The sequence below is a fragment of the Ammodytes marinus genome, assembly GCF_949987685.1.
Source record: "Ammodytes marinus genome assembly, chromosome: 21".
Taxonomy (NCBI): Eukaryota; Metazoa; Chordata; class Actinopteri; order Uranoscopiformes; family Ammodytidae; genus Ammodytes; species Ammodytes marinus.
The window spans coordinates 13,839,215-13,866,686 of record NC_137225.1 but is presented as its reverse complement, the minus strand read 5'-3'; the positions used below and the strand labels follow the sequence as shown (position 1 = coordinate 13,866,686).

General features: G+C 41.8%; 1 protein-coding gene across 1 annotated transcript; it reads left to right on the top strand.

The window, feature by feature from the left end:
* Window positions 1–9,490: 9,490 nt before the first annotated feature.
* Window positions 9,491–15,141, top strand: pi15a (peptidase inhibitor 15a). Its single transcript, XM_080049798.1, has 6 exons — window positions 9,491–9,622; window positions 9,794–10,104; window positions 11,117–11,235; window positions 12,845–12,977; window positions 13,070–13,185; window positions 14,158–15,141. Exons 2-6 carry the CDS (start codon window positions 9,844–9,846, stop codon window positions 14,291–14,293), a joined length of 765 nt encoding a protein of 254 aa, XP_079905924.1. The 5' UTR covers window positions 9,491–9,622; window positions 9,794–9,843; the 3' UTR covers window positions 14,294–15,141.
* The last annotated feature ends 12,331 nt before the right edge of the window (window positions 15,142–27,472 follow it).

Sequence of the window (27,472 nt, the reverse complement as noted above, 5' to 3'; positions counted from 1 at the left end):
GTCTTGCAACATAGCCTAATGTTGATAACATTATTAAATCATCTCAGAAAAGGTATGAGCCACGCACAGCTAAAGCTGAAAACCATACTCATGCCCATCCACTTTGGGCTGTCACAATGGATTCCAGGGAATAGTAGGTCGCCAATAACTATTAATGACAAGAAAGGTTAAAGTAGAACATAAATGCTAAACACTTGCTCACAAAATAACACCTGGGAATAATTGGACAGCATGTATGGATGACGCATAATAGTTTAGGACTAACACGAGTCTGGGACTTTCCTTTAACAGTGATAACATATTAGAAAGTTCAAACTCTTGCCAAGCACATCAAAGGCAAATACTGAATATGCTCCTCAGATCAAGCACAGGGCTAAATTAGAGGAGCGGTTTTCAGTTTTACAACAACAGCATGAAAACGATGACCTCTGGATAGTCCTCATAGTAATCTGTCTCTGTTTTCCCTCGTCTGATATGACGGGCTTTAGGGGTTCGGTGCTACTGCAGAGAAATATGCAAATAGCTGCCGCCAGTCCAATAAATAGGTCAGAACCTGGGCAGGCTTTATAGCAGTGAAGTAATAATGTGTTGTTTTCTAGAAACTGAGTGATCATTCATTTGCATACACTGCAGGCTTGCATGCCAGTGAAGGGGGTCAGTCATCTGATAATCTATACATGTGCACGCATAGGATCACTTGAGATCGGCCTGTCTGTTGTGTGTGAAACTATTTGGCAGAAGTACGGAGAAGTAAGAAACGAATGGGAGCACTACCAAGCTGCAGAGAAGAGTGAAAACACTTTGAGATGCAGAGCAGGTTGACAGCAGAGCAAATCCACAATAGCCGGAGACACACTTGCGTATTTATGCCACACGGGTCAAAGGTTTTTGGAAACCAAGAGATAGTTTACTATGTGGAAAGATTCAACAGGATAGAATTGCAAAACTTTCTTCATATGATGTAATGTTTTGAATTCAAGTTTGAAAGAGCTCTTCAATAGTAGAAATGTCAACCCGAGTTCAGGGGGATGTTGATTATATTCTAGAGTGGGAAAGAACCTATCTACACAAACGTGACAAACGAAAGGCGTTATTAATTTTGCCTGTCCTATCCTTAAAAAACAACAAGAAAAAAACATGGATATAAGTGTTCATCTTTTCATCCTTCATATAAACCTGAATTCACCTACAGTGTACAGCCATTGGCCATTGGCTGCGACTGGTGGATGGATAATGCTTGGAATGCTACCACATTTGCCCAAAATGCTATGGGTTTGGTTGTTGTAGCTGTACTGTATTCTTCACTGCTCCTGTTATGCTCCCATTGTAAACACAGCCATTGGTACAGCCACAATCACGCTGACTGCAACAGCCAAAGCCATGTCATCCCCATGGCTATAGTCAATAGCACAGTTACAGCCTAAGCCACCCACAGCTGAGGACGCATGCACTAGCATTGTGGTCACAAGCTGTAGTGCATAAGGTAATGAAAATATGCAAAGGAGCGCAAGACTTAAAGGTGGAGTCAGCAATTCAGGAGAATACTTGTTGTCAAAATCACTCCTCAATATCAGCTGAACATCTACTCAAGATCCGCTACCTGTCCGTACTCTGTGTGTGTGCTGGCAAAAAGTCTGGTGTTAAAACACAGCCAAAGCTCTTTAAACTGGTATGTAAACAAAGGGTATGGAAAAAAAGGGTGGCTGACTCCACCTTTAATGTGGGAAAACCCACACTTATTGTAAGGGCCACTTGTTATAATGAGTTAAAATGCCTGGAAAACAGTTTGGAAATTCGGAAAACATCTCACAGGTACCACAGGATAAATGCAGCCATGTTTCTCTGTTATGGCGCAATCAAACTGCAGGGACCATGACCTCTCAGTATTTGCTCTCAGTTTGTTTGCATTGAACCAGAAGAACTAAGCCATAAATTCTTACGAGGGATAGCCACCTGCCGCAGCGGGTTCAAGCCTCACAAAGGTGGGGGTTGCTGTGCAAAACATCTGTGGTCACCTTGTTTGGACCAAAACAGTCTGAGAGTGAGGAGGGCCATGAGGATCCAGCCTTCAGCCATCACTAAACCCTTAAACGGTCATTTTCAAAAAGTTCCACATCAAATAAACAAATAAGACTGTGCCATCCATGTCTACAGCCTTGACCCCAAACATGAAATGGGTTCTGGCCCAGTACTAGGGACAGTTTCAATAAAGTACGGGTCACTTCGACCAGTCCCATCAACTACAGTTGTGAAAACTTGGGAAAACCTTGAAGCGGTATCGAAGCCAACTGAGAGGATGACGAAGACAAGAGGCCAGAAGGGGACTCCTACAAACCCACAGAGACTTTGCTTCATCTTGATTTCAAATCCATCACTTCCATGGAACACGGAGCACAAGAAAGCTCTAGCTTTTCTGATAAGCTGGATCCAACAAAAACACTGATGTCATCATAAATGGGGCCTGGGTAAGAGCCTGCCAATGACAGATTGCTGATAATTCATTCAACGTCATTGACCCAAACTCAAGTGAGATAAATACGCGAGGAGCCTGTGATTCTGAAGATCTAAAGTTTCTTTTATTATATTATATCAATCACAAATGAGACAAGCTAAAAGTCTGTTTCAATGCCAGCTTTATTGCTGTTTTAGTACATAGCCTTCTGAACTCCCGTTGGACTTTGGGGCTTGATCCCAATATTTATGTCATCCTCAAGGCCAAAATCAAGAGGGCGAACACAAACAGAGAGAAAAGACTTAAACTCTCAGTTTTTACTATGTTTCGGGTCTAATTGTTTGTGTCTTCATCTGCTTCTGAGCTAATACAAAAGATTAGCGCACAGCATTTCACCCAACAATACTAATAACACTAATACGTATATTGGAAGAAACCCAAGATGTATTTCCATCACTCCGGACAATATTTTGAAACATGTTGGAGCTGGAACATATCCCATCAGCTTTGACATGTGCAATCAACTTACAACATACAAATCACAATAAAGTCTAAGCTTTAGTTCAATCTTGTTGAATATACCATGCCAAATCCATAACTTATAAACCTAGCCACTGTAAGATGAAGGTTTTCTGTAACAATATTGTCTACTTAGATCATGAAAGGAGCAACCATGAGTGCAACAATGGTATCACTTGTGTTCTTGTACTTGCAGGGTTCCCTGGCAGGTAGCTGCCCGATCGTTCTGTAATAGGATCAAGGAAGAAAAGCTGACATGAAAAATAATCCGACATAACAATTTGCATATTCTCTAACGATGAATGGTACAGTTCACCAGATGTCACCGCTGCACTCTGGACGCACATTCTCCAAGTTGCAGCCCTCGCCTGCACTTTCCAGCCACACAAAAGCTCTTACAGGTGCCAAGTAAGCAAGGATCAAGTCTTAAACCACCCAAATAGGAATCGGCACTGAGGCTTTTTTTCTTCCCCTCTGTGATCATGACCACTTCCTTCAGGAGTATTGCTACTTCAGTTGAATCATGAATCTTTGGCAACATTCTGATGTAGGAAAATACATTTTTGCTGTTATTTCAGAATGAGGATCTGAAGGTACTGGTAAAAAAAAAGAAGCTACATACAGTGGGCAGCAGCTAGTTTATGAGCTGATTTTAGATTCCTCTTTTTAAATTCCTCTTATATGAATTAGAATCATGCATTAAAATGACCTAGGACAGGCTGTCTCGAGATCATAATAGTCCAGTGTATGTATTATTTTGGGGCCTGTCTGCAAGAACCCAGCTCTCTGCTCATCTGCTGTCTAGACTGCCTGTAGGCCTCCCCAGCCATAGCCTGATCAAGCCAGTGTGCTGACCCAGCATATAACCATCTTTTTTTTCGCAGCCAACTGGCCAAGGCAGGTCACAAGGAATCCACCTTTCATCAGAGGAATCAGCAACCAATCTGGAATGCATGGACATGTTTTGTGTCTGTTTCTTTGCTGTGGCAGACTGCAGGACAATGTAAAGGAATACTTTTACTGGGAATGCAATACTTTTACCTTTTCTTGCAAAAGGGTTAAGTACCCCCTCTCATACCTTACAGTATGTATGCTAACTATAAAGCTAGAACAAGGCTAAGCTATATGAATTATATTGATCTACTCATCAAGCTCTCGTAAAAAAAATTAATACGCTTATAACACAAACGATTCCTTTAAGAATTCGAACATAATGTCCATCCGTAAAGTGGGTTTGAAAAAGGTTAACGCTGGAACATTGGCAAAACTGTGCTGTCTGCCATAAAAATTCTGCATCTTTCAGTAATGTGGGGTACACATAATCTCTTGAAAAGAAAGAACCTCTGGAGGCTCTGAAACTCTGGAAAGTTTGTTTTGGTTTTGGCAGCTCACTCCTGAGTCCCTCCCAGGTGATATTTTTTGTTACCTGCTGTCATGAAGATACATCATAAAACGTCTCAGCTCTAACTTTAGGCCCTGCTGGATTTTTCATGTTTGTCTGTCTCTCTCTCAGCTGACATCTGAACCTCTTGAGAAATGTCTGTGTGTGACCACAGCCCCATCTCTTTCCAGTCTTACAAGGCCCAAGCATCAAAGATGGTTGTAAATGTCTTATAGATGGGTGAGAATATCTTGGGGTAAAGGAATGTAACATGTCAAAAATAGATACACAAGCTGAGCTACTTATTCCTGACGAAAAGGCCCCTCCTCTGTAATCCCTCAGTTTTTTTTCCCACAGTCTCAACCGTGTTTCAGGGAAAAAGGGTGTTTAATTGTGTATGTTCTGCTCACATAATGTTTTTTCAAGATTGTTTAAAGCCCTTTACATGCCTTTGCATGAAGCTTATGGTGCGGTAACTTGCTAGTGTTTTTTTTATATTTCCTAATGTCTCTCACCTTTTGTCATCTTCTAGGAATTATCCATCTGGAGGGAAATTGTTCTTTGAAATCTGCTGATTCCAAACCTCAATGGCTTTCACAGTCATTTGTTTTTACTCTATACGTTGTCTTAATGGTCTTTATTGTCTGTTTCCTTACTGTGACCGAGGCTGGGGACAAAGTCACCTTAGATCCCATGGAGCAGCCAAACAAGAGCCAGACTTGTATCTAGACAACAACATGGGGAAAACATCCAGTCCGGACTACATTCTCTATGGTCGTGTTTGTGGAGGTCATTAATTCAAGTTTGGTCAACACAAGGGTATGTGGCTTTGGGTTATATTGGGTGAACTTTCAACAATAACTAGGCCTAATGCAGTTACAGTACCAGCTGGTATTGTAGCCAGTCTGTTACCACTTGGATTCTATGATTTTTTTTTTACTCTATCAGTGATGTTGTATTAGCACCTTTGTGTATGAAGAGTCTAGGAATTTAATTTTGAATTAAATTAAAGCCCAGCAAGAGCCCTCTTTGATCAGAGGACTGGGATATTTATTGCCTTAATTACTGTGCTTGTTAGTCTTTGGAAGAGTAATAATCCACTCCTGAACCTCTGACGGGGACACAGGGTTGAAGCGTTCTCATTCGCAGGTTTTTTCACTGTCAACAAGCCTGCGCCCCACGGTAGGTTAGCAGACTGTGTGAAACGTACAGTATTTGCTATGTAACTGCATACGCCACTGATACAATGTTTAACAGCTGTGTGTGGAAGAAAGAAGCCTGGACAACTTGAAGTTGGAGACTGGGCTTCTTACCAATGTAAACCACTCTTGAAATGTCACTATTTCTTTTTGATCCCAGGCCAACAAAAACTAACTCAAGACATCACAACTTCCAACCCCAAAGTTGCCCCAATACAATAGGTTTTCAAAAAGCAAAATGTACTGTAGGCCTACAAAACTATTTATTATCTTTGTAGTAATAAATACTCTCTTTAATCATACTCCTTTTCCATTAGACTACTCGACATGGCTGATTAAAGGGATCGATCACACCATTTGCTTTCTTGTTGAGAGTAAGATGAGAAGATTGATACACGTTTGCACAGTGAATATGAAGCTCCCGCCAGCACAGAACTAGCACATAACGGAGCTGGACAAACCAGCAGTAGCAATTTCCACCAATTTCTGCTGCTAACAATGCTTACCGGCTTATAGCAGTAGGCCCTTATTTACTGCACCAAATGTGCTCAGCTCTTCGTACTAATACGAAAGTAGAGCACATACAGAGACTAAAAGCTTAGACTGAAAGCTATCTGGAAGCTAACGTAAGGTCAAGGTACACTCCCCATAAAACCAAAATTTGACGTCTTTACTCTTTTGTACAGATTAAAAGGGGAGTAACAGCTAGCTTTGTTCAAAAACGCTAAACCTTGTAAAACCACAATTAATCACTTTTTTTGCCTTTGGAAAAAAAAACAGGCTAACTTTCCACCTCGCTGCTAATCAAACTGTCTCCTGGCATTAGACATATTTTCCATAGCGAAGAGACAATGGCATTAACTTATTAATTCAAATGTTGAGCAATTCCTTCATATCAAATTCATAAAGTCACTGCATAAATGGACATCCATATAGTCCTACACATCTTCACAACCGCCCCATGAACAACTTAATGTCTCAACTTTCAAACTGCCTCTAAATGTTTGCCTCATATTAGACCCCATTTTCATCCTTCCATTCACATGCTGCCAATCTCTTAGTTACTTTCCCATGCACAGCGGATTCTGCCAGCGCTGTAACAATAGCCTCGGTTGGAGTGCACAGCTGAGGTGGAGTCTGCAGCGTGTGCTTTGATTGCTGGAATAGTGGTACAGAGCGAGGAGACATCCTTTGGGAGATTTTGTTACTCATTGAATTGTCCAGGTCTCTATGCTATGCTCCAGACCTCGGTCATAAACAGTCCATACCAGTCAACTATGCAAATTCTCTTTCCTCAATAATCTCTTTGCAGTTTTGAATTGTTCTGTCTTGGTTGGATGAATCTAGAAACAATGCAACGCTTGAGTTGAGTCTGTCATATGGTCTGTAGGCTATTTCTCTCTGTTGCCTTCCCTCTTGCTCACCACTGTACCTCATTCTCTCCACTGTAGCCTACTGGCATCGGCACCGGGCTTCGAGAGGCCTCCGCAGAGGGGGGAAGCATGGGGGAAACTTGGAACAATATATTGTAGGTAAATAAATGCTCTGTCTGAAAAAGAATGCCTTTCCAAAACAGACCCAAGGCCCCTCAAAGCAACATGTGCCCCAAACAATGCCCTTATTACTCCTGTGATAATATGATAATAATGCTCTGACCTTTTTTTTAAAGTCAATGGGTTCACTGTGCAAACAAGGACCAGCACTCTCAGAGTAGGGAATATCATCTGGGGCCTTGAGGAGACTGCACGTGATAAAGTGTGTGTGTGTTTGTGTGTGAGGGAGAGAAAGAGGGGGGAGACATAGTGAAGATGCAGTATCTTATTCACTCCTCGTTCCAGCTTTTCTGCAATAAAACTAAACTTTTGACTTTGTTGTTTAGTCTTGGATCAGAGGCCTATGGCCAAAGGAAGACAGAGATAGTGTGAAATGCGGTGAAACAGGTGAACGACGAGCTAATCTGATGATATGGACTATAATATGCGGCTGTTAACCCTGCGGATAGGATCTCGGCCCGGTGTCGATCAGAATCTTTGGCTGGCTGGGCCGTGCTGGCAGGAGTGTGGTCCGGCTATTGGTACCAGATGAGTGGATGAGTCAAAATACTGAGCAGATGTGATGTGTGCATAGTCAAAATAGAAGAAAAAAAGAGAGCAAAATCATATCTTATCTCAAAATATATTGAATAGGTTTAATACACATGTTGTTGTTTGTAGTCTTGAACATATTCTTTTTTTAAAAGCAACATTTCTAAAATGTATGCACAATAGTAGCTCTGTTGACGCTTGTCTTTCAATATGCGTTCACTCGGTGGCAGGGCTGTAACGATACAAAAACTCACAATACGATTTGTATCACAATTTTTGACCCACGATTCGATACATACAACGATTTTTTTAATCTAAGAAGCATTTTATTTAATTAACATGTATAATAAAATTTAACATTTAGTAATAATTAACCTGACCAGATTTGAACACAAAGAACAAAACATTTCTCTCTTCTCTGTAACATAATAATACTATTGAATGCGGGATCGTGGTTCTGTGTATCGCGATTCTCGCTTCGATACACATATCGTTACAGCCCTACTCAGTGGGGTACTTAATGGTCTACTTACGTAAGTTCTAATATATTGTTTAAGTGGTATGCTTTCGCACTGCGTACCAGCTTCTCCTCTCTAGCTCTTTGCTAAGCTGTCAGCTGTATTATTTATGTAAAAACAAATGAAGCCAAAATCACATCTCCAATACTTTTGTGTGCCAATACCTTTACATATTTGAAGTTTTTCCTGACTTACTCAAGGCTCGACAGGAAAAAGATGCATTTCTGCTTAGCGTCCTGGCATTACGGAGAGCATTGGACCAGGTCCGGGAAGTAGAAATATTCAAACTAATCTGTCATTATTAATCCTCTCACTCTGACATATCTCCATCCCGGTGGAACATTGGGTATGTAGTATATTGAGGAAGAGCAGCAGCAGAGACTATAGCTGAAATCTATGGATGGAGGGAAACAGAGGACAAAATCTTTGCTGCACACAAAGATCTTGAGTGATATATCCCTTGCACTGGTTCCAGCACCTGAAAAGTCCATCACTTCCAAGAAAACTTTTGGGAAAGCACCAGTTTGTCGGCAGCAAGAGAGGAAGAAGGGAAAAAGAGGGGGAGAGAGAGAGACAGAGGAAAAAAGGGGGAGTAAAATTGTTCCTGCGTCACGTTTCTTTAATTTGTTCACCAGCTGCCAATGAAAATGATGACCTGCAGAAGGTTTTTTCTCTCTTTTTTTTCTTCCTCTTGGCTCTACATCTGCTTTAGCAAACCGCACAGCTGGAGCATCACACTGAACAAGTGTAATCTTTATAGTTTAATGAGTACGACAAAGAAGACTGATAGGACACAAGGACCTGGCTCTCTCAGTGATTTGACTCACTGTTAAAAACGACTGGCTTCCTCCCACCCATGAGTTTATGTGTGTCCTTACCAGTGAGAAGTGCATACGTTTTCACCTGCACATATAACTGATGGGACAATTGCTTAGAGCCTATTTTAAGTTAATTCAGCAAACATTGTGAGATTGAGGTTCCGAATGTAAAACAATTAAATATCAAATGTAATTATAAATCACAAAAATATTACTTTTACATGGCTCACACCAACAACATTCATGATAAAAACGTTTGAATACCTAGAAAGAGTCATTAATAGTCATTTAATATGCTCCAGAACCATCCTGCAGCTGCGCAAACCTAAAGCAGATGCCATGATGAAATCGGATGAACTTGGCCGGGAAAGGGGTTAGGACAAACCAAACACCAACGTCTCCAAAATGATGCAGTGTGTTTCAGGTGACAAGGAGGGGCTGCGCAGCGTATACCTCCGAGGCAGGCGCACTTCCTGCACCGTCCACTGCAATATATAAACCCGCAAAGACGGACTTCTCCTGAAGCACTCACAAAAGTTTGCAAAGCGCATAGAGTACTCACTTGCAGCCCTCCCTCTCCTCTTTTCGACCCATAACGCAAGCTTTGGAGGTGATACAGCCTTGGCAACGCACGCACACGGAGAGGAAAAGGTAGGACCAAAGAATGTGTGATGCAGTGTCACTTGTATTTCTGTCCTGTATTGTAAAGCATGGGATTTTCGAAGCTTGAAATATGCATGTCTTAATTGTAATAGCCTACACCTCATATGTGCGCACCGCGGAGGCAACACTTACGAGTTTATCCTATTGCTTTCTTTTCAGATCAGTCCAACACGCGGGATAATCTATCTGCAGTTTCCTCAAAACCAAACATGAAACCTCAGTTATTTGTCATTGACTTTATACTCCTGTGCATATCTTGCGGAGCAAGTGCATTGGCAACGAGTATTGCCGCTGTGCCTGCCAACTTCACCAATCTTGGCGCTGCGCACACCTATGGAACAGACACCACGACTACTTCTAAAATCAGGAGGAAGCGTTATATTAGTCAGAACGACATGCTTGCCATTCTTGATTACCATAACAAAGTAAGAGGGAAGGTGTTTCCCCCGGCATCCAATATGGAATACATGGTAAGTGAGAGCTGTCAATCAAAACTTTAATTTTTTCTTATCAAGGTTTCCTGTCTTACACTTAATGCATGATATTCCTGGAGCCAAGTACTGTGTACCATCTTTTTATCATCATGTGTATTTTCTGGCAATGACCAACTGCATACAATAATTTGTAACAGGATGTGATCGTATTTTTAGAGATGTTGCCTTATTGATGTTCGGATGTAAAATGACAAATGTCTTTATGTGTCTTGGCACCTTCAGCTGTTCAGCAGATTGCACTGACTGTAGTAGACCACCAAAGTAGTCTATTCCAAAGGAAGAGGGGTCATATATGTAACCAGTAGCCTGTTGACATTGTGAGATGGACAGAGCATTACTGCCCACTTGTAGGCCTGTTAGAACTGACTCCAAATGTTTGTCAAGTTTGTCCAAAAACGTCTCAATCAGTCTTTTCATGACATCTCCATATCATATTTTCAATCCGATTTTATGTGATTTTAGTGCTAATTTCAGTACTATGAAAAGTTTCTCCAAAATCAGCAACTGTTTAAGCCAAACACAGCAACTGAGTTTTCCCTTTAAATGGGCAGCATCTCCTTTCTCTATCGTTGCAACGAAGTGGTCTCTTTCCTAAAAAGACCTTCTGCAGAGTGAAGTAATGCGAGTAAGTCTCTTGCCATTCCCCTAGTCACAATCCATTCCCAAAGAAACCACACATGAGCGTGGCTGTAGGCAAGTTTGGATTCTGGTATTATAAGCCTATCCAAGCTGCTGTCTGTTTGGTGAAAGAGTTACACAGGACACTGGGCAACTAACTCCATCCGCTTATGTAACCGATTTGATGGATGAGGACTATTGCATATTGCCATGGTAACACCTGTAACAGCAGCAGCTATGAGCTCAGAAAGTGCCCGGCTCTTATCTCACGTCTCCCGCTGCTGAATGAAGATCTGGCGCTTGATATTTTTTACATGGGTTATGTAATGGGTTGTTTTCCATGTTCCCACTGAGTCTCTGTGTGTTTTAGGTCTGGGACGACACTCTGGCTAAGACAGCCGAGGACTGGGCCCACACTTGCATGTGGGAACACGGGCCACCTCACCTCCTCCGGTTCCTCGGTCAAAACCTCTCGGTCAGGACAGGACGGTGAGTGACCTATGACCATCTCTCCCTCTCGCTGACATCTGCTGCTCCTCTCAGGGATGGCTCTCTCTCTCAGCAGTCATGGTTGTTGCTTCGCAGCCCCCTTTTTCTTCTTCTTCTTCTTACCCCTTACAGTTTTTTTCACACTGTGACCCAGTGACTGCCTCAGGAATGCTCCCGTGACTCTTCAGATAAACACACGTTGTTTTTGCAGCCATGACCCATGAGGACAAAGGCGCATCCCCTTTAGTAGGTCTTGACTTTCCATTTGGAAACACAGGGCACCTTCATGTTTTCCTACACTTCTACATCTTATTGAGGAACCAGCATCATTGGACTCAATGGGATACAGCTTATTCCAACGATTCCTCTTGACTCTCAGAGAGAGTTCCGTAGTAAGGTTATTCTGTTGACTTGCAGAAAATTATGCTAAATAAAATAAAATAATCAGATTTCATAGGAAATCATTTATGTAGTTTAAATAACTAGCCCAACCTACTCTTATGTTCACATGCTAGAGTTGATGTCGAGAGGACGGCTGCCATGATTCAACCAAATGGTATAAATTGTCTTCAAAACCTGAATTAGAAAGATGCAGACAACATTACATACAACTTTTGTTCCCACTTATTCACATGGGCCATGGTGGGCAGCTGTTTGGCTCCGCTGGTCCCATGTTCCTATGCATTTTGCTCGTTCCGTAAGGAAAGTCAACGTTTTGCAGTGCAGAGCGTGTCTGGATAGCTTCCAAACAAACCAGGCCATTGTGCAAAAACAATCGTGAGAATTCATTCATTAAGTGTTCAAATTGTTGCTGGTTGGCCGCAAACTCTGAAGCTCTGGCACATCTTCTTACTGATGACAAGGAACGTGGCCAGTTCGTCAATAGTGAACATGGTTGTATTAGTGCAGATGGTGTATATTGTATTTCAGAACCAAAATACATGGGTACAGATCACAGACATAATCAAGGTTTGAGTCTCAGTCTGCTGACAAGGTTGTCCTGTGTTGCAATAGTTGTAAAATGCATGTAAACACCTTTATCCGATCTACTTCGCACACAAATCGGCACATTAACGGACAAGCGAAGTCGGATAAGAACACCTAGATAACTCGTTCATAGTCGGCATTCTCTCTGCATGTATACAGGGATCGGATATCGCATATCGGAGTTCTCGTTCTGCGCTTGCTCGAGAATCCCTGCAGAGGATTTCACAAGGAAGTGGAAGGAGACGACTTAAACAAATAGTAGGGTTATTGCATAGATAGTATATAAAAATATAAATATAAATAAATATTTATATACATATAATAATTTATATATATATAGATATATATATATATAAAAATTATTGCCGGAAGGGAACCGGATGTGGCTCTATAACCACTTGTTGAAAGGGCTACAGCGCCACCTAGCATAGTGGAGACAGCCATGCATCGGACATTTATCCGATTCCTGAAAGGCCATGTATACTCAGACAAGTGACACGGTCCGTTCGAGTGTCTAGTTCGGTATATGTCTTAATCCAATCTAGTTGTGCCATGGAAACGCACCGACTGATTGTGATATGTACAACATATCTAACTGTTCATGTGTATCCTCTGTCCACAGCTATCGATCCATTCTTCAGCTGGTGAAACCATGGTACGACGAGGTCAAAGATTACTCTTTTCCTTACCCCCGCGACTGCAACCCTCGATGCCCCCTCAGATGCTATGGGCCCATGTGTACCCATTATACACAGGTACAAAGTCAACATTCACGAATGCATGTGATACTGTTGGATCAGTGTGAACAGTGGCATTAAGAGTGGCTCCTGATTGGTCTTCATTGCAGATGGTGTGGGCGACGACCAACAAAGTGGGCTGTGCTGTCCACACGTGCCATAACATGAACGTATGGGGTTCGGTGTGGAAACGGGCAACATATTTAGTTTGCAACTACTCACCTAAGTAAGTATGCTTGGTAAGATGGTTGGTGGTATGGTTTCCTTTAGACAATTTCGTATAGGGTTAATTGCTCGTTGTAAGGAATACTTGTTAATGAACCTGCTAACCTGGTGACGACAGGCTTAATCACTGACACAGGCCACTCTGTTCTGTGCTGAGTTGTGAAATGCCACCCATGTTGCTGGGAGATTCAGATAACCTCAATACAAGCCTGTGGACCGGTACTGCATTACCAAAGCTCTAGGGACCCACGGAATAGGAAAGAAATTCCTGAAAAAATTCCAATAATCAAAGCCTGTTTGGACGTGTGACCGACTTGTGACATAGGTTCTTTAATCCCACTGTTTGAGACATATGTAAGGGTACCAGGATTAGGACATCGACTTCCTAGTTGAAAAAAATTAAAAATAAATTTCAAGGTATAATTGGCTGGTTTACATCCACACCTTATAGTGCGATTTGTCTCCGATATTCATGCTAAGGTGTGATTTCTCATTTTCTCTCAAAGAAAAGATTGCGAAATCAGTGAAGGTCAAGGTCCATTTGGTTGCAGTGCTGGAGCCTTCAGTCTTATTGCATGATATTCAGCAGCAGATATGACCTAGTTGTCATAGAGTTCTAGATGTTCAAATTGCCATTTTTTTCTAAACACGTTAATAGATTTTGGACAAACTGGGAAAACTGTATTTTCAGATTGAAATCATCTGATACGATGGAGAAACAGAACAGCGACTCAATGGACATTTAAGACAACATTGTTTCTTAGGCTCATTTTTCCAATCTAAAGGACACATACAGGAATAAGGAATGAAGTATATTGACAATCCATATTTTTGGGGGACTTTTATCTTTTTATTACCCCCGCGACTCCAACCCTCAATGCCCCTTTCAGATGCTATGGGCCCATGTGTCAGTGTGTATCTTCATTTCTGTGGTTATCTCCAACTCCATTGACACTGTACATGTTTCTCCTAGGGGTAACTGGATTGGAGAGGCTCCCTACAAAGTAGGCGTGCCCTGCTCTGCCTGCCCCCCCAGTTACGGGGGCTCCTGCAGCAACAACATGTGTTTCCCTGCCATCAAGACAAACTACCTGCACTGGTTCAAATAAACACAGGTCTCCTCTGGACACAAGCTGACAACCTACAGTACCACAGAGAGACACTATGTTAATCCCGTAAGGACTTGCACAACAGTTGTGGACCACACTATTTTGTATATATCGGCTTATTTAAAGACTCAAATACACATGTGAAGGCAGCAGACTATTTAGCGTTGATGACTTGTAAATAAATTGTAAATTATGTCATTGTAACAAAATTGCTATTACTATTTGAATTGATGAAATATAATTTATGTGTAGTAGAGTGGGTCCTCAAATACAAATGTGGTGCAGCGTACACTTTTGTTTTTCACTTTATCAGTTTACCACTGCCAATGTGGTAATTAAGGACATAACACAATCATAGCTGCTCATACCTGCCCATGTTGGTGCTATGGGGCATCACACCTACATGTTGTGTGCTCTGTCCTCACAGGAATGTTGTGATATTACGATCAAAGCTTTTGACCTCAGAGGTGTAAAACCTGCACCGGCGGTGTCAGCTTTTTAGCTGTCGAGTCTGTTCTAGTCAAGTTGACTCTATGCCTTCAAATCTTCTGCAATTTCAAATTGTGTCCTGCAACAAATGAGCAAAAATTTGTTGGCAAATGTGCACTTACTGTAAACTGAAAATATGGGACAAAGGGAAGATACATCAGTCAGATTTAGGTGTCTTTATATGAATGTAAGCATAGAAGACACTTTTACATTTACACAGTTTCAATCTGCACTGATTAGGTTGTATTTCATTACAGGCATTTCATTTCACAGGTTTCATTCATACTTCATAAATATTTATGCTCAATAGAACACAAGCAATCACTTTGACCCACACGTCTGTTCTATAATCATATTTGTACATGGTATTTTGGTATATGATATACCAATATATTGATATATTGGACACATGCGTTGTTCATTTTTTGATATGATCACTGATGTAGTTTGGATTTTGGAGTTAGGCACTCATGTGCACCTTAATTGTTTCTAAATTTCCCAAATACCAGGAAATTATTATTTTTTTTACATGTAAATAATCATTATACCTTGAGTTTCATAAAACAATTATACTATAAGTTATTCATTTTTATATGGGAAAAAAATATTTAAATGATAGTACTTTTTTATTGTTTTGTAAAAGGATTGTAAATATATCTGAACAATTAAAAATGAATGAATATTGTTTGTTTGCTTGTCAACTTCTATAGTGTTGAAGGGATTTTGCTTTGAAATGTTTATTAACTTTGGTCATTTTCTATGAATGAAGCACTTGCATATTAGTGGAGAGCGAAGGCCTCAACACTTTAGTTTCAGAAATATATTAGAATTTATTTTCAAATTGGGAAAGTTTCTCTTTACTGATGATATGCCGTTCTCGCTCATCATCTGCATAAAGGAGATATAAAACAACGACAACAAAGAAATATTGAAATTGATAAAAACTTTAGTGGGAATTGTTGCATTACAAAATAGGGAAACATTTTCCGCACTGACTGTATTTAAATCAACATTAACAACAAGCTATTTATGCATTGAATTGCGCTTTTCCTGTTTTGTTTTGTATTTGTAATAAATTGGTCTATTTTGATTGTGTTTTATTTTTATCTTATACAATTCAACCCATGTCTAGCCTTTGGTGTGAGGAGACAATATATCCATATATTTTTTTTTAAAGTTGCTGCTATTTGTCAAATTGAATAAAATAAATTTTGAAATATGTATATATTGATAATAATTATAATCATGGTACATAATGTAAAAAGGATATATATATATTTTTTTTAAGATATTTTTTGGGCATTTTTATGCTTTATTGATAGTGCAGAGAGACAGAGGTGAAATGGGGCAGAGAGGGGAGTGACATGCAGAGAACGACCGCGGGCGGGAATCGAACCCGGGTCTGCTGCTGGGCCCGGCCTGGGGGGGGGGGGGACGCCCTACCAACTGAGCTAAGGGCGCCCCGTAAAAAGGATAATGATATCTCAAATTCATCACAGACTAAAATCTGACAAAATACTCAACCGTTTTGGATTTCGTTAGAAAATGATCTTCTACATATGCATATTCATCAAGTTTCATCCCAAAATCTGAACTTTTAACCAATATTATCACTAAATCTATAGGGAGCCAAACTTATCTGCTGCTTGCTTCTTGGAGTTCCGGAACACACGTGAATTAAAACAGTGCAGTTTGAAAAGTCCCACAACCTGTGTATCAAAGGCTAGGAGGGAGGTGAGAGAACTGAGGGCTGCAGCAGAATCCGTAAAAGATAAGGTTGACTTTGGCTCAGTCCCTTCATGTCTACACAAATGAATGACTGATAGTGTTTCAGGGGGACCCTCTTGTTTGAGTTTGTCCAATGAAACCATTGACCTCACTGAGAGGGAGAGACAGGGAGCAGAGTGGAATGCTACAAGCAGAAAGAGGAAGTATGTGTGTCACCAGCAGACATACAGACTAAATCAAAGAGTGGGAAATGGAAAAGACATTTAATGTTTTCTTTCTCTACTGCTTTATTGGTTGGAGTTGATGGTGATGGAGAAAGTAGGAAGAGTTGGTAAAGAGGAAGGGACAAACATGGAGTAGGGAGCCGTAAATGTGCTGATGTGTTGGACAGATGCTGCCATTTTTTTCCCTCTTTTCTCCAGCTGCAGGATATGGTTCTAGGCCAGCCAGCATCAAAGGTACATGAATAGGATCAGTAGACTATCAGACAAACAAATGAACAAACAAGCAATACAATAAAATGTTCTTCGCTTGAACCGATTAGCATGAGCTTGAACTGATTAACATCAGCATCCGAGCAACAACAGTCAGCGAGTGCAAACGGGATCGTAGAAGCAGGCTGAAACATTTGCTTCGCTTTCGCTTTTTTCATGCTAAACTTTGCATGGTGTGAGATTTTTCTAACCCCTTCCCGTCACTTTATTAAGAATCTTTGGCGATGCCGCCGGCCCTGTCATGGTTGTCTCTGTTCAACCTTTCCAGACACTTTCCCTGTCTCCAGCCCAATTGCGCTGCCATATCTGTCTACCAGATGCCATCATACTTTCCCTTTCTTACCTCATCACCTGACTGTGCTGCACGTCTCCATGCACACCTGCTCCCTCTTTTCCTAATCAGCTCCTTAATTGTCTGGCGTTCCCCAGTCACCTGCATCACATTGTGTCATCAGTCTCACACTGCACCACTACTTTGCTGGTGTTTTGTTGGATCCAGTGTTGTCAGCCAAGAAGGTTTTGACAGTTTCTTCTTTGGGATTTTTTTCTTGTGTACCTGCCTGTGAACCCATCTGTCTACCTCTGTACATCTGTACCTGCCAGAAATAAACTATTCTCAACATATCACCAATTTCAAACCACTTCCTCAGGTCCACACGTACATTTAAAAAAATGTATACCCCCCCCCCCCCCCCCCCCCACACACACACACACACACACACCGATTGCGGAAAAATTCCTGTACACACAACAGTGTTGTAGAATATCTCTCCGTAAACACAACAATGTGTTACGTCAAACACAATAGAAGAACATTTAGAGCAGCACATGAGCGACAACATGAAAACTAAGCTAAACCAAACCTGAACAAAAACCAATGCAGATTCATATGTTTGTCCTCAATATATTGATTCTCCTCTGCTTGGCTTAGTAATGTTGTAGTAAATCAACTGGGTAGCAAAGAAGGTAAAACTACTGGCTTTAGTAAGGGGCAATTCCAGTGAAGCTCCTTAGGCAAGACCCTGAAGTCGCTTTGGATATTAGCGTCTGCTAAAAGCCATGTAATGTACTAATTTAGTTTGCCTTGTAAACAGGCAAATAAGCCTAACAATAAAACAGACTAAAACAGACCTGTAACCTGCCATCTTGGGTTCATGACACATGCTCAGATGATCAAGCAGTATGCCATGCGCAAATTGAGGTCATGTCGCGAGCATTTCCCAAAACCTCTGGTTTCCCTGTCTCTACGAGTACATGCAAAACAGAGTTTTCTGAAATATCTACTTTTTTTTAAAGATATTTTTTAGGTCTTTTAACCTTTTCTTGACAGCTGAAGACAGATTGTGCAGAGTGGAAATGGGGAAAGAGAGGGGGACGACATGCAGTAAACGGCCGCGGGTTGGATTCGAACCCACGGTCCGCTGCTTCAAGGACTGAGCCTATGTGGTACGGGCCCTAACCACTACACCACAGATCGCCACTTGAAATGTGTGCTTTTGAAAAAAGCTATGGTAACGAAGAATACATGTGGACATAGCCCGGTAATCTGCTTTTGGGTCCAATCCCTGTTACCCTGCTCTGTCAACGCACATTCCCTGAAAGCAAAGACCAGAGAGTTTTTGAGGGACGCATTAGTATGCATGGAGAAAGCAATCCTCCTGTCTGAGCACCTGCAGGATCCCGGAGCCAAACAGATGATTGGTTGGATGTTTAAAAGGCACATCAGCTGGATGAGGAGCAAGATGCTATGATGAGTTGGACAACCTGCTGCCAACATTTACCTGGCTAATCAATCAGTGGCAGGGGCTGAGAAAAGGTCAACGGTATGGATATGGGTTAGGATGAAAGCAGCCTCTGATGTTTCAGGCATGAGAATAGAAGAACTCCTGCAAACCGAGCATAAATGAGAAAGTTGTAAGCTAACATTGCACAATAATTACATTCTTAGCATGTGTCAGCACAGCAATATAGATATTTTGCTCATTCTTTGATTTATAGCTTATCAATTTTCTGAGCTTCATTAAAACTTCAAAATGTTCAATTTCTTTAGGGATAGGGTGCTTCTTTACAAAATAATGTTAATTCAAGTTAATGGAGAGAACCTTCAAAGTATGAACATTCCCTGACACCTCAGCGTCTTTCACCTATCAGTGATCACAAGTTAACTGACATTTCAGCTCATTTCAGTTCCTACATTTTTCCCTATTTCAACTTCTTTCAACTTCCCTAACTCACACAATTTCTACCGCTCCTACACAATTTACTTCATCTGCTTCAGTGCACACGCTTGAACTGTCTTCAACACAACCAATTTAACTGAAACATTTAACAATTTTAGATAGTTTAACTTTTCCATAATTTGTTCCATTGTTCTTAAATTTCAGGAATTTTTCACCCAGTCCAGGGTGTTTCTGCAGTAAGATTAAATCTTCGATGAACACAATCAGAAAGACAGAGAGAAGAAAGAGAGAATTTCAATCTCCAGTTGCTGCAGCAATAAGTCCTCCCCAACTGGCTTATGTTCATATCCAGTGCCAACACCTACTGAGGCCACGATGACGCATCTGTAAGCCCAGCCGAAGGTGCACCACTTTTCCTAACAGCACGCGAGAATTACTGACCTGTCGGATAAACTGTTATTACTGACTCAGTTTCGTCTCCCTCAGGTGTGAAGATGGTGAACGGTTTATTTGGATAGAAGATGGAGACTTCATAGGCAGGATGATAGATTAACAGGGAGAGGTTGGGGGAGACTGTTTCCAAAATGTGCAAGCGGCCATCCAACTCCAATAATGGTGGGAAGTATGAGAAAGAGTTCGAGTGAGTACAATGCTGAGAGTGGGGATAAATCATTTGCGGAGATAGCTTGGTAATGGTTTCGAGGTTTGTTGTTGTTTGTTGTGCAGCTGCAAGAAAATAAATGAATCCCTCTCCTCTCCTCTCCTCTCCTCTCCTCTCCTTCCTTTATCGTCTCTGTCTGCACTCTACAACCCCTCTGCCCTCTCTGACTTCAAGCAGGGAGGGCAATTTCAACCATTGTCACTAAATGGTTGAAAACTTGGCTCTTGTTCGCCTCGAGGGGGATATTGGAAGAGGCTTCTTTCCAGTCCATTATATATCTTCTTTTTTCTTTTCCTTCGGTCGCAGCTGGAAGCACAACAACTATGTTTATTTTGCTCCCCTTAACTATCGGAAATGCTGCCTGTTCCCGGTCCAAGCCTCGCTCTGTCCTCAAGCGTCCCCCAAGTTCTCCCACTGCCACAGCCGCCTGAGGACATCCATGTGGATTTGGAGTTAAAGCCACTACGAGTAACATGGCACATTGGCGTCCCCTTTGGACAAAAGCGGTAGTATTTTTACGACGCCCACTGTCGCAAAGCTGTTTTCTAGCGCGTGTCAGGCGTGCGAGTGTGAACTGAGAAGGGCGCAATATAGTGCATGTCCGTGTGTTGAAAGTGTGAGGACTCTTTTCGGCTCCGTGAGAGTGGTTTTGACACTGCATCAACTAATGCCAGTCAGTGCTACACACACCTGATTGCAATGAGTTGATGCAGCAGTGTCACCAAACTACTCTCTTTCACGGAGCTGAAAGATTACGTGTCCTCACAGAAAGCGAATGAACGAGAGACGGCAGTTAGTATGGATCACCATGGTGGTAGGATGGCCTAGAGGAAAAGGTGGCCGACCAGTAACCATGAGGTCGCTGGTTCGATCCCCGGCACCGGACAGGAGGGTGTTAGTTGTAAAACTAGCAGAGGCTGGTATTGCGTCTACGGTGCCCACCATCTCTACCATTGTGTCCTTGAGCAAGACACTTAACCCCAAACTGCTCCAGGGGCGCTGTACTGCGGCTGACCCTGCGCTCTGACCCCCTCCGAAGTGTGGTAACTTGAGAGGGGAGATGCGAAAAGACGAATTTCAATGTGCCTCGTGTACAACTGACAAATAAAGATAACTTAACTTAACTTAACTTAACTTAACTTATTAACTTAACTTAACTTATCACGATGAGGTAATGTGTTGATGTAAATAATGACTATTTCAGATAATGGTTATCTGATGATGGTGAAGCAAACTTTGTGTTAGTACCAACCGCTCATTCATTTAGGAGTAAACACTGCAGTCTAGTTTCGCTCTCGTGAAATTGTATACACGTTGCTTGTCAACGCCCTCGTCCCGCCCGTAGCCTATATCACTCTCCCTTTTAGCTTTTCTTCATTGCATTCTCTTTTTTTTCTTTGATGGTTCAGCCCCGTTATCAGTCATTATGACGACACATAACTGTCTCAAACAAGGCTCCCGCTCCCCTTCCCTCACCTGGAGGGATAGGCTTCTCAAATCGCGTTGTTGCACCACACTGAAATCTGCGACCAATACGGATATGTGACCATAGCACGAGCGAACCGAAAATCGGACTGGGTGTGCGACCAGACCAAAAGCAGTAATAAAAACTATATAAAAACGTCTTTCTTTGCACTGATGGTCTCGTTTGCAGTTAAAGGTAATTTATGATTATCAGAGGAAACATGAGGCTGTTTAAAAGATATTTAAATGTTACTCGTAGCTGCTTTAATGCTCAATGTAGAAAGATAAAAGAACTAGAGTACATTAGTTTACGGGCAATATCAATGTTCACCTTGTTAAAAGCATAAAAAAGTTATGCTTCAATTGACTGTAAGACTGCAGAGGCGGCGATTCCAGCATCCGGGTCCAAGTTTTTTTACTACCTGTGCCTGGGGAGGAGAAATGAAATGAGACGGTCACCAGAATTCGCTCATTGTCAAACCAACTTAATTCTTCCCCAGGACCTGGTTTGTTATTCTACTGTAGGCTGGAGTAAATAGAACCTTGTTGTTACTGTACATAGGACACAGAACGACAAATTACCTTGACCAATGTGTGATATGGCCAAAAGCTCTAGAACGAGCCAGTTAGTGGACTCATGAGTGATTTGAGATTTTCAGTAAGCTGCCATTTTTTATGATTATATTTAATATTATGTATGTAATATTATGTCAAATCACATTAATCTTATGTTCCCTGCATTATATTTGTGATTATTATGACACATTTTCACATGCTGCGTGGAACACTTTATTTGTAATATACCTTTTAAGCTTAAGCAAACTTGCTGTATTCACGTCTCTGACATGTGCATAGGTCAGGGCAGGCGGGAGTATGTTGACATCTGTGTTTCCCAGAGACTGATGTCAGCCACTCGTAGCATGTTTTGTGATCTCCTCAAATGTTGCCATGTACATGTTAAAACCCCCTTGGCTACCATAAATCTCCCGGGCCAGCAAAGTTAACTGCAGGTCCAGTGTCTTCCTTTGGAGTTGGATGCCCTTACTTCAAACAAGGAGTAAAAAATAAAGCGTTTTGCGTACACATATCATTTGCGGTGTCTCAGGTGTCTATTTTGGGCCGAAGCGCTGTTTATTTAGGACAGTGTCGCCATAACATGTGGGAAAAGGTTTCATTTCTCCCAGGTTTTCATGGGTGAAATGTACATGCGCTCCCTTAGGCCTACTGATGTTTCATGGTGAAACATCAGTGAAACTTTCACCCAATCAGCCACCATGAAATTTCGGTTTGAGCTTAATGGCTTACGTTATGGTCACTTTTCTTGTCTAGTGACTTTTCCCTGGCAAAGTAAGCTCCTCACATGGTCTAGTAAAATACAAATAAAGCATACCTGGCATACCTCGGTGTAGATATTGCATTTTACGGTGAAGGACATAAGCTAGTGTTGTGTCATAAAACTGTATAGTCTGTATTCACCTCATACAGTATGTGACATTGAAAGTAATTGCATGTTGTCATCCCATGTACACAGACCTTGGCACTGTTAGCCGCCCTCCACCACAGTGGCAAGTCGAAGAAATGTCAAACCCTGACACAAACTAGTCTTGACCCCTTCTGGTCCAGTCTTAGCAGCATAAACTGAGGGAGAGGTGGAACGTGGTTCTGTGTTTGCCCTCCATATCCTACTGTAGTCTTTGTCTTGGACACAGGGCCACATTAGCCTCCTCACGCCGGGGCCTAGCGGGGACTTCAGACAGGCGACATCCTGCAGCTGCGAGATGTGCGCCAAAATCAATGTCCTCCCAGAAGCACAGCGCTGGGAAAAAGCTGCATAATCAGATGGGCTTTCCTCCTCTGCTTTCAACTCTCTTGTACCTGTAGTCAACAGGCTAAAAGGGTTTGATGCTTATATTGGCCCATGATGTATTACAGCATTAAGTGATCCCTTATAGGGCGATGTTCTGTGCAAACACGAGAAATTTACAAAATGTCAACGTGTCTTTTATTGCCTCCACTCATAGACGCATCTCTAGCAAGGGCAAGTTTTACGATCTCACTCAAAGTCAAAGTGTTCTGGCCTCCTTTGTGGCAAACCAGCCCCCACATATCAAATGGGAGAAAATGCATGCTTGTTGCATTCTCTCCAGGAGATGACATTAGAATAGAGTGCATTTGGCAATATTGTGAAACTTCTGGGATTCAACTGGTTTGCACCGCAATAGCAGAGAGAAGCAAAAACACACTCTGCTAGAATTACTTAATTGGAGGCTTTATAAATTTGACACAACACAAAGGGAACTTGGCTACCCACAAATCCCCAGCTCCCAGTGCCTCTACATTATCAGTTCGCCAAACGTTTAGTCTTTTTGCTTGCTCAAGATCTTACTGTAATAAACTTGCAGGCTTGCAAAAAGATATCCAAGAGTGGCCTTTGTGGTATGAAAAAGGGGAATCTGAATCTGAAACATTTTAGGTTGTCATTATTAACTACTTTTATGTTGATTGATTTTTCTTTTCTTTCCCAACCTAACCCCCTGAAGAGATGCACTTACTGTGAAGGTCTGACACTGACACCTGGTGGTTATGTGAACAGTGTGTATTGTACAGGAGGAGAAACACAAGTGTTATTCAATGAACTGCATGCCGTAATTGTTGACACTGGTGGATTGCAGTCAAAGTTGTGACGTTACTAAAGAGAGAAATTCAACTGCTGCATTGACTAAATTACTGATAGATTACACATTAAAGATGGAAGAATATTGTCTGTTTATTATACAGCTCATGTAACATATCTCAATTCAGGGATGTTTAGATAGGTATACATTGTTTATGCAAGTCTTGTGCCTTGTGTGCTTGTATATATGAAGCATATGGGGGAACATACGGAGGACGTCGTGGAGTATATAAAGTATACGCTCTAGCACACACACACACACACACACACACACACACACACACACACACACACACACACACACACACACACACACACACACACACACACACACACACACACACACATTCATCTCAACTACATGTTATTCCACAGTTTAAGTCAGTGTGCACTCCTATGAGGGAATTTTTCTTCTGCATAGTGAATACTTTTAATTCTGATGCTTCAGTTAATTTTGCTGGGAGTATTTTCTACCTGATTACAATTTTGAATGCAGGACTTTTACTTCTAATCTAGTATTTTTACATTGTTCGCCATACTGAACCCTCATTGCACCACTTCGACATAATGTACTCTGTAAAGTGAAAGGTTGCAAGGACAGAGCACTTACAATATAATTATATCAAATGATGCTCTGTGTGAATGTTACAATAGGAGATAAATAATGGGTAGACAAGACATTTGAATGTAATTAACTGGTTTACTTTAAAGGGAACATGTGTGATGTAACTGAGTTGGTACAAACACATGTGAACCAAATACAAAGCAACTTACAATACAAAACACTGTATTCAGCGCTCACCGATGCATCTGCGTCTCTTCACCACAAGGGGGTAGAGGCAGACAAACTGAACCAAACTTGACCTGGAGTGGCTATCTGAGGCAGCCCTCTGCTGAACACTGCTGATCATGTCACAGAAGCAATGATGCAGAAGGCCTGCCAAATGACCTTGATGCTCTTTACTCCCATTCTCACCCCGACTCGGTTCCAACGCTTTGACCTCAATTCAGCTCATCCAGAACCATTAGGGAGCTGTGTGCCAGATAACGCTTGGGCCAACAAAAAGTGTTATCCGAGAGTGTGTTTGTGTGGTTTCGCTGTTGTGTCCAGAGGCTACTGTTGTGTGGATGCCGGGGCTCTGGCAGTGGCTCGTGCATTTCTGCCGGGTTCACGGGATTTCTCGCAAGGCCACATGCTGCATGGAGGAGGTGCTGAATGGAGCATCTGGACCCGTGGCTTAAAAATGACTGTGTGGGTGAGATAAAGAGATAGCACGATGGAAGGAAAATTATGCTAGAAAAAGGAAAGAGAGAGACAGAGAGAGAGAGAGAGAAGCAGAGGAATGGAAAGGGAATGTGTGTGTGTGCACATTCTAGACAGACAGACAGAAAGACTCATACAGGGAAAGGGGAGGTCAGAAATGAAAGGGAGGAAAAATGTGAAAAATCAAGACAGACAGCGCCGTGTAGAGAGGTGGAAAAACAATAGATGCAATAAAAAAGAAGGGCTAGAGCTGCAAACGCAAGACGCCCAAGCATGAAATCATTTATATTTTCCCACCGCAGGCGCAAAATAGTGTGTATTTATTGGCAGGCATTGCAATAAACATTAATCAGAGAATGTTGCGTCTGTTACAGATCCTTGACCTAAATTACCACACTGTAAATCACAGAAAATCCCAGAGCAGTTGGTAAATATTTCCTTTGTCCACACAATTTCATTTTTGTAGTCAGGGTCAGAGATGTGCTCTTAAGAGTCAGTCAGTCTTTGTGTCTTTTTAGCCTTAACCTTAATGTTATATTGGCCATTTCATATCCAAAGCTCATTAAACTTATTTTAAGTTTTGAAAGTATAATTGCACGTTTTATTTATTGACTCACATTTTTTAGGTTATGAAGGGGTGTGTACCAACACACACACACACATGCATCCTGTCACTCCTTTGCTGCCTCACCTCTCACTCTCTTACTGTCAAAACACACACACACACGCACACACACACACACACACACACACACACACACACACACACACACACACACACACACACACACACACACACACACATGCACCCTGTCACTCCTTCGCCGCCTGCCTGTCACACACACAGGCACATACATCTAAATGTGGAGCAACATTAATTCTGTAGCAGATGAATGAGTGTTTTCGGCGGTGCTTCCCTCCTGGGAGTTGTGGGCAAAACGAGAGCGCTGCTTTTTCAGCTGCGGTGTGAGAGAGTGGGGAGGAGGTAGGGGGCTGCCCGTTCTGACCACATAGAGAGAGAGAGAGAGAGAGAGAGAGAGAGAGAGAGGGGGGGGGGACTGCTGGGGCTCAATGTGGCCTTTGCCCCTGCCCCTGACCTGGGTAGAAGACAATAGAAAACTGGGTTTATGGAAGTTCAGAATGCGGTGGGTCTGTGAGTAGCCTACTGTGCCCAAGTACAAGACGGATTAAGAGTAACTTGAGTGTTTCCATTTTCTGGCACTTTTTTTAATACATTGCTGCATAACAGAGGATGACATGTTAGTTTTCTCTCACATATAAAATCCATTGTTGAAGATTAAACCAAACCTGTTGGCTTGTTACTCTTTACAACAAGCCATTCTAGAAGTTCTGTTGCAATTCCTCAAAAGATGTTTCCCACTCTAAACTTTCCAGATGGTTTAATTTGAATAACGACACCAGGCCCACAGAGGGTCCAAAAGGAAAGATTAGTGAAATGCCCAAAGTGTGAACACAAATGATTGCTGCGGAATCTGATTATGTTTTTCTTCGATACCTCATTATTCATCCCGTGACCCCTGAGATTTTCCACGACCTTTATGTAGGGAACCACTGTACTAAACCAACTGTAAATTAAGTGTATAAACTTCCCTTTGTCTAAACCATGCTAAAAAGCTACTGATTTATTGACACATCAGTATGAACAACCTAATGTTTTTATAAATAATAATATATCACACACAGGGGGCCCTTCCTCTGCTCCACTTCTACTTTTGATACTTTACGAGCATGTCCATGTCTTCACCAGTTCTATCTGAAATCTGACACAGATTGAGGATGAATTTGACCAAGCTCAAATATATCCATGATTGAATGACAGAGTTGGGGGGGTTGGGGGGGGGGGGGGTACAAAACAAAACATGAAAACATCACGGAGTCATGGAAACAAGGACATTTACTGAAAAAGAGTAAAATCTCTGCTGGCATATGGTCTGCTCGGGCCAACGTTTGGTTTATTATGTCAGGTAAAAAACAAGAAGATTGTGTCTCCTCCCAAATGTGGAAAGTAAGACTGTGCACGCACGCGCACGCACGCGCGCACACACAAACACACACACACACACACACACACACACACACTCACACACACACACACACACAGGCATGGTGATTAGCTACTGTTTCCACATGTGCCATGGCTACCAGTGAAAATGACCAGATGACAAAAGACAAAACCTGCCTGTTTCCATTATGGAACTTTGCAC

Excerpts from the sequence above, each read along its gene's own strand:
- pi15a (XM_080049798.1), top strand. The coding sequence starts at position 9,844 with ATGAAACCTCAGTTATTTGTCATTGACTTTATACTCCTGTGCATATCT. Across the intron at positions 11,236-12,844 it reads CTCTCGGTCAGGACAGGACG|CTATCGATCCATTCTTCAGC; the intron begins GTGAGTGACCTA and ends CTCTGTCCACAG. Across the intron at positions 13,186-14,157 it reads GTTTGCAACTACTCACCTAA|GGGTAACTGGATTGGAGAGG; the intron begins GTAAGTATGCTT and ends TGTTTCTCCTAG.